The sequence below is a fragment of the Aythya ferina genome (assembly GCF_964211825.1).
Source record: "Aythya ferina genome assembly, chromosome: 11".
Lineage (NCBI taxonomy): Eukaryota > Metazoa > Chordata > Aves > Anseriformes > Anatidae > Aythya > Aythya ferina.
Genome location: NC_140307.1, coordinates 20,411,391 through 20,419,295, shown reverse-complemented (window position 1 = coordinate 20,419,295; position 7,905 = coordinate 20,411,391). Strand labels below are relative to the sequence as shown.

Below are 7,905 nucleotides of genomic sequence, written 5' to 3'. Positions count from 1 at the left end.
CCCGCGACCGGCCCTCAGCAACCGCGGCCCCGGCCCTGCGGCGCCGCCTCGGGCCCCACACCGGGGCTGGGACCCCGTGCCGCTTTGTGTCCCCGATAGGAAATTCGGAAAGTCCGGGCGCTGTGCTGCCGCAGCCCTCTAGGCCTTAGCGCATCGTCCTGCCGCGTTCAGTGCCTCAGCACTTTCTGTGCACTACCATTACCGTACCCAAGTATCACCCAACCACCCGGCCCAACAAGGTTTTACGTGTGAAAAGCACAGGCTCCGCTAGGTGTGGAGTCAAGGGCTCTCTAACGACTTACACAGTAATCACTGCTGCGTTCAGCTGAAAGAGTGTTATACATGGAGTGGTAATTCGTGTCGAGAAAATGGTTGATACTAACAAAGAAGGGGGAGATTTGGGAGTGTGGCCATGGGGGTTGGAAAACCCCGTGGTTGAGATAACATTAGACTCTTAACGACAAGGCCATCAGGAATATAAAAGAGTTTAGAGGGAACAAAGAAGGGTGATTCAGGAGACTCCATGCAGTTTCGGGTTTCTTGTTCCCCAGCTGGTTCTCTTGTCCTCCAGCCATTAAGGCATGGGTGTTTCTGGGTGTTTGCTGTTGTTGTTACATTCAAAGTTGTTTGACCAATGAAAAGTTGTTTGGAAAAGAACTGCTGTGGAGAGATAGGTATAAGAGGGGAGCCTGCCCTCAAGATAAAAAAAGAAAAAGGCAGCACGATGAAGTTACATCAATAAAGAAGCAGGAAAAAGAAGTGAAGAGGAACAGGCTGGCAGAATGGAGACCAGGACGGGAACAGGCACATTGATTGCCTCATGAAGATAGGTTCGGCCAGACTCAGCAAACTGCTCAGAGAAGCTCGTACTGAAAGTCGCTGGAAATAGGCACTCTGGAGCTGGAGAGAAGCTCGAGCTGAGAGAAGCTGAGCCGCACACACAACTGCCCCTCACTGGTAAGCAGTTGTGCGTTATGGGGAATCATACGTCCTTAGGAACAAAGACTGTCCTGGTAACCTTACGGCTTATTCTGCTTCTTAGCAATTAGACACTTGATGATCCTGAAACATGGGACCAAATTGATGTCAAGGTGTGGGACTCTGCAACTAAAAATGACAAGGTTGCAGTGGGATTGCTCAGCACCTGGTGAGCAATCTCTGAGGCCTTAAAGAGCCACGTGGAGCCACAATCACAAACGTGTGGCTTGGCAGACAGCGAGGGAGTTGCGGTCTCCTTTACTGATCCGACTGCTACGCCATCGCCATCGCCATCGGCCTCTCTGCTGCTACAGCCATCGAAGGCTTTTGCTGTTACGCCCCCTGGTGACCTGGACGTGCCTTTTGACCCAGGCCTCTTGGCCTTCACAAGGCGATGGACGTGTTTTTCTTCAATCTGGGAAGAACGGGATACATAAGGCCTGAAGCAAGAAAACGAATGGAAAATGGAGACTGTTAAGTTATGGAACTTAAAAGATTGTTTGTTACCTATCCTGATTGTATGTATGTATAGGCATACTTGGGTTATTATGTAAAGCAATGTTCTGTATACATGTATTTAGAATGTTTGATGTTCGTGTGTGCGTGTTGGTGGAGCATAGACTCCCCGCACACCCAGCGCTGTTTACTTGCCTTTTATACCTTTTATAGCTTTTATACCTTTTATAAATATTTGTTTTATAAATATTACAAAATTAAGATTGAATTGAGACCTCATTTATAACAAGAGGAAAAAAGCTGGGACATGCAAGCGTTACCCTCCCACACTGCAAGGCTGGTGGATCCTGCAAGCTCCTAGACAAGTTTGCAGTATTTATTGCCTCCATTCTTTTCTGTGGGTCATTTTATGTTACAGTTGTTATAAACGAAGAGTTGTATCAACCTGAATTTAGTAATATTTATAAAAGGCAAGTAAACAGCACTGGATGTGCGGGGAGTCTAAGCTCTACCAACATGCACACACAAACATCAAACTTTCTAAATATACAGAACATTGCTTTTACATATTAAACCTGTGTATGCCTATACATCAAAGTTTTAAAAAGCAAGTGTCCTTTAAGTCTATTACTAATAATGACCATGACTGGGGGAGCATAGTTGGAGTTGGGAATCCTGGTTAAAGTGCTCCCATATCTTCCATGGCTTCGTTAATTTTTCTCAGCTCATTTAAGTCTCCATTTTCCATCCCTTTTCTTGATTACAAACACCGGAGAATTCCAGGGCTAGTCGTGGGAACAATGTCTTGCTTTAAGTTGTCAAGCAACTCATCCTTCGGGCCTTACGTATCCTGTTCTTCACGGATCGAAGGGAAACAAACATTTCCGCCTCCTTTTCAAGGCCAATAGGGCCTGGGTCAAAAGGCACGTCCAGGTCAACAGGGGGCGTAACAGCAAAGGCCTGTGATGGCAGCAGCGGTGGGGGGGTGGGGGCGATGGCATAGCTGTCGATCAGTAAACGAGCCCGTAGCTCCCTCACTATTTGGCAAACCACACGTGTCTGACTGTGGCCCCACAGGGCTCTTTAAGGCCTCAAAGATTGCTCGCCAGGTGCCGAGCAATCCCACTGCAACCCTGTCGTTTTTTGTAGCAGAGTCCCACACCCTGACCTCAATTTGGTCCCGTGTTTCAGGATCATAAACTGTCTGACTGTTAATAAAGGGCATAAGCTGTAAAGTTACCAGGACAGTCTTTGTTCTTAAGGACGTATGATTCCCCATAATGCGCAACTGTTTACCAGCGAGGGGCAGTTGTGCGCGCGGCTCTGCTTCTCTCAGCTTGAGCATATTCCAGCTCCTGTTTCCACCGACTTTGAGCCGTTTACTGAGTTTGGCCAAACCTGTCTTCATGGGGCGATCAATGTGCCTGTTCCCGTCCTGGTCTCCATTCTGCCAGCCTGTCCCTGTTCTTTCCTTTTTTTCTACTTTTTTATTGATGACATAATTTCATTATATCGTGTGTTTGTTTTTTTTTTTTTTTTTTTTTTTTTTCATTTCGAGGACAGGCTTCCCTCTTACACCCTTTGCCCCACAGCAGTCCTTTTCAAACACCTTTTCATCAGTCGCACAACTTTGCCCGGCAACAGCAAACACCCAGCAACTTCCATGCCTTAATGGCTGGAGAACAAGCAACCCCAGACGGCGTGGCAGGCATGGCGTTTCCTGAATCATCCTTCTTTGTTCCCTCTAAACTCTTTTACATTCCTGATGGCGGTAAGACAACCATGGGGCTTGTCGACCCCCATGGCAATACTCCCACATCTCCTCTTTCTTTATTAATATCAACCATTTTCTTGACATGAATTATTATTCCACTTATCACAAGTTTTTGATATTTTTTTTTCCTCTCCTGTGGCTACTTCTATTTCAGTTCTGCCCCTGGAAAATTGCTTCAGAAAGGCATTAATCATAGAATGGAATATTACTGTATTTTTCTCAGTCCAGGCATTTAAAACTTCCTGAGGTGATTATTAGCAGCCTTAAACAGCAAAATGGACAACAATGAGCTGGGCTTGTAAACACATTCGAAAAGCTCCAGCTCCTCAAAGTTACTGCTGCCATCAGTCTTGAGGGGTAACGGGATCTGTGAAGCTACTTGTTTGAGGGAAAGCAGCAGACCCACACGCCAGAAAACCCAAAGGATAAAAATAATGCCGGGGGGAAGCACTGCTGATTGCCCTACCGCGTTGCCCCAGTGCACCATGCCGGGGCGGCTCTGGCCTCAACACCCCGCACCGCGCCGGGGGCTGTTTTTAATCTTTGTTTGTTGCCAGCTAAATTCCGACAGGAACGAAGTAACAGAGCGCCTTCTGCACGCGATGTAACAGCTTTCCAGCCACCTGCGGACCGCCTTGCGCCAGCAGCTGAGCGGCCCCACCGCCGGGAGGGCTGCGGGGGCCGACCCCCTGCGGCACCGGCCCGGCGGCTGCACGGCGGGGCTGGGACCAGCGCCGGGACCGGGGCCGGAGCCGCGCCGGGGAGGAAGAGGAGGAGGAGGAGGAGGCTGTGCCGGCAGCCCCGCCGCCCGGAAGGCCGGTGCCTGCCCGTCCCGTGACCGCGAGCCCGCCGGACCCGCCGCCCGCCTCCAGCAGGGGCCGGCGGGGGGGAGCCGCCATGGCAGGGGACGCCCCCAGCAGCCTCCCGGTGCAGGCGGTGGAGCAGCCCAGGTGGGTGCCTGCCCGGCTGGCCGAGCGAGCCCGTGCCAGGGCGGCGGCGCCCAGCCTCGGCCCTGCAGCCGCCGTGGCAGCGGGGGCGGGTGGTGAGCAGGGGGGCCGGGCCGGCCGTGAGAGGGACGGGCAGCCTGTGGGTGTCCCCCGGCCCCCTCTCGAGGCAGCCCTCGGAGCCCAGTGCGGCGGGAGGGGGGACGGCGCCTTCAGCTGTCCTCCCGGTGTCTTCTCTTCGCAGGGTTTTGGGGATATTCGGTTATCCTTTCGTCTTGTGTGCTGTAACGAATGGCCCGTGCGATTCGCTGGGACGAAGTGTGCTCTTGCCCACGGTGCTGCACCTGGTGTGTGGCAGTAGAACATGCTGGCAGTTGAATGAGCCCTTTTACCCGTGTTAACGCTGGCAAGGGGAATTTTCTAAATTTGTGATCCCCGCGGCAGAGTGCAGTGTATTTCCGTGTAAGTCACGTGGAAAGGACAAGCTCAGCTTTTCTAGATTTGGAGGTGTGAAGTTGCAAGGGATGCGTTTGCTTAACACTCTTGACAATCAGCTTTGATGTAGGTGCTTACATTGCAGCATGTTGCAGCAAAAAGGGCAAAGCGTGTAGATAGCTCTTCACAAGTCAACACTAGGGAGGATTGTAAGCAAGCTAAAGAGGGCCCTAACACAGCTTTGTTAGTGGGCTCCAAGGCAGAAACGTACAGAAAGATCTGTTACAAAAATTCACAACAAATAATGCTTTGTAGCTTTCCATTTAGAGAAATCTTACAAAACATTTGAATGTATATAGTTGGACAATAACAGCTTTTACAGAGAAGTACAAGCTAAATAATTGACTGTGAAAATTTGTAACATCTGTTCCTCATTGCTGTCTTCTTACTTAAGCTTTGCATTAACTAGGCTTCCAGTTTTAGTTTTAGACTAAATGTAAAAGGCTTAGCAGCCTGATTTTTTCTTAGTGGACTAAAAACCAAATAATAATAACAACACTAATAATTTGGTACATGTTTTAAAGTCACCAGGGTATGCTGGTGAGATATTTTAAGACTTGTTTTAAATTTTCTGTTCTTCTTACTTCTCGTTTATCATTTTTTTGTCTTGCATACGTTAAAGAAAGTTAATGGGTTAGTGTGTACCCTAACAGTAGTTTTGAAGTGAATCACTATTAAATCACTTATGCTTCACTAGGATAATAGCTAAATTTCTTCTCAGTCATTGTTTACCCACTGTTCCTGCATGACATGCTGAAGCATCCTAAGTTTGCAAGCACGGCGTGGAAGCTAAATATCTTTATGGTCTTATGAAACAAAACAATATGCCAAATCTTTCTCTGTTTTGGAATTTTCAGTGACACATCTAGAACCTCCAAATGGAAAGTCTGAAGAACTTTCTGGGAACTGTTGCTGTAAAACTGTAAATACTGTCTAAATAAGTCATAGGGATAATCAGTGGTTTGGAATTTTAGTTGTCTTCATATGCATTGGTACAGAAATGGTGCTCATACAAAGGCTCATAGGAAGTTTAAAAAAGTCAAAATTTAGAAGAAAATCCATTTGCTCAGGCCTGGTGTAATCAAATCTGGCTTTGAAGAGGGTGCCTCCATGTGTGTTTATGTGACAAAACCAAGTGCCACAAACAAGCCGTTGATGCGCACTGCTGCAGGTCTTCCTTACCTGCGAGCAGTTTTACAGAGCTGTAGCATACGAAAGGTAGGTGGAGGCCATGGAGTTTTGTTACACAAGGCAACTGCCTTCTCTGGTTCTGGCTAGAGCCAGCCAAGGTGGAGGACTTAAGTAAAAGCGGGTCCCTTTCATCCTTTTCAAAAGAACATACAAACAATAGTTTACCTTTGGACATCTGACTCCTGAATGAGTTTATGACTACTTGTATTTAAAATAAAATTCTTATCAATTAGGATACCTTAATCTTCTCTGTCATGTGTTATGTGAGGAGCAGGAAGAAGCAGCTTAATGTAGCTCCTGATATAGGAGAGAAAACCCGTTGTACTTCAAAAAGTTAAACCAAAATTACTTTAGAACATATTTTAGACAACAGGCTTCCCATCTTTTATGCAAATACAGTCCTGCTAAAGGTTTTCAACCTGCCTTTCAGATTGCTGAAGCTGAAGGAGAGTTTTATAGCAAAATTTGGATCAGCTCCCAAGTTTTATGTTCGTGCACCAGGGCGAGTCAACTTAATAGGTAAGAAAATATTAATATTTTATCATTTTATCTGACGTCACAGAAACCTAGTAATTTAAAACACAGAATCTAAAATAATGATGGATTTTATTTTATGTTTTATTTTTTTTCTTAGAAAAGTTGCACGTGATAAAAGGAAAGTAGAATATAATACTTTCCTAGCTTATTCCCACCTTATTATAAATAATTTCACACTCAAATATCAGTTTTGGAAAAAATCATAGAGAGCAGTGATGATTTTGAAAAGTGGAATAACATTCCAATTTATGGTTGGATACAATTCTTTTGAAAAGCTTTGCAAATCTAATCAAAGTAGTTGCTGAACAGTACATCCATAAATGAAATCATTGTATTTTTTTTCTCATTCATTATAATTTAAGTGATCAGATATAGTTAGCCAAACAGGAATGCATATGAAGGTATGAAATGATTCTACCAGGATCTCAGCCATAGAGATGCATCCACAGAACAGTTGGTTGTGATTCACATGCTTCCTGGAGAGACAAAAACACTGTTTATCTAAGACTTACCTGTGTTTCTGTGGCTGCCTTATTTTTTAGATTTGTCTACCCATGTTAGGATTGTTCTCTCTCTAGAGCTCAATTTCTTGTATATGCATAGAGGAACCATACACATTTGAAGATTTGTAAGTAAAAGGAACCTGGAAAACAGAGCTTTAAAATTAATTAGTCCATTGTGCAGTTAATGATGATTTTCATCTTGGTGTTCTTAGTGTTGCACCTATATGTATTAGTTGTTATTTACATATAATCTTCATGGAAAAAAGTCCAGAAATTTTATGAAAATAAATCCACCACAAGCCGTATCCAGTGGCCAATGAATCTGCCACATGAGCAGAGGAAATCACATAATTGGAAGTCATGTACTGACTTTATCTCTTCCAGTCATCAGTTAAATGAAATAGATTTGAATTATTTTTCCATACCGACACAAAAGTTTACAGATAATGCAGGTAGTTATTTTCATTCTGGACAATAATATACATAGTGCTTTTTAAATTTTTATAAGCCAATGTTAAAACATGAAGATTTATAAACAGGTGCAATAGATAAAATCGCTAAAAATAAAATATTTGTGTAGTAATACAAAATGGAGGAAATGCACCCTAAACTTTCAGGTGTACTTTAAATAGTAAGAATTGAGACTATACTCAGAAGCTGTCTAGTACGGTAAACAACACTGAACTCCTGTAGGAGCCCTGTTTCTGTTACTCAAGAAAGACTTACTCAAAAATATTTTTAATCATCTGTTTCTTCATTAGGAGAACATATAGACTACTGTGGTTATGCTGTGCTCCCCATGGCTATAGAACAAGATATACTGATTGCAGTAGAACCTGTAAATAGTGATGTTGTGCAACTGGCGAATACAAATTCTTTGTACTTGTAAGTAATTGTTTGTTTATTTATGAACCTCTTTATGCAATCGCAATACAGATTAACTTTTCTGAGGTTTGACAGATTTACATTGCAGTATAGATTTTAATTGTGTACATTGAATGATACAAGCAAATGGAATCCCATTTGA

At 44.5% G+C, this 7,905-nt stretch overlaps 1 protein-coding gene across 6 annotated transcripts in view; it reads left to right on the top strand.

Annotated features, from left to right (window-relative positions):
* The first annotated feature begins 436 nt into the window (after nucleotides 1–436).
* The window catches only part of GALK2 (galactokinase 2), a 53,571-nt gene continuing 46,102 nt past the window's right edge, over nucleotides 437–7,905 (top strand). The window contains exons 1-5 of one of the 6 annotated variants that reach the window (XM_084532910.1): nucleotides 454–4,158; nucleotides 4,397–4,614; nucleotides 5,505–5,569; nucleotides 6,269–6,357; nucleotides 7,640–7,763. In XM_084532910.1, coding sequence (XP_084389036.1) covers nucleotides 5,526–5,569; nucleotides 6,269–6,357; nucleotides 7,640–7,763 — 257 coding nt within the window. In that variant the 5' untranslated portion in view covers nucleotides 454–4,158; nucleotides 4,397–4,614; nucleotides 5,505–5,525. Of the gene's footprint in view, nucleotides 4,159–4,396; nucleotides 4,615–5,504; nucleotides 5,570–5,722; nucleotides 5,866–6,268; nucleotides 6,358–7,639; nucleotides 7,764–7,905 lie in introns of those variants that run through there. The other 5 variants (XM_084532909.1, XM_084532913.1, XM_084532911.1 and 2 more) reach the window with 5 other exon arrangements.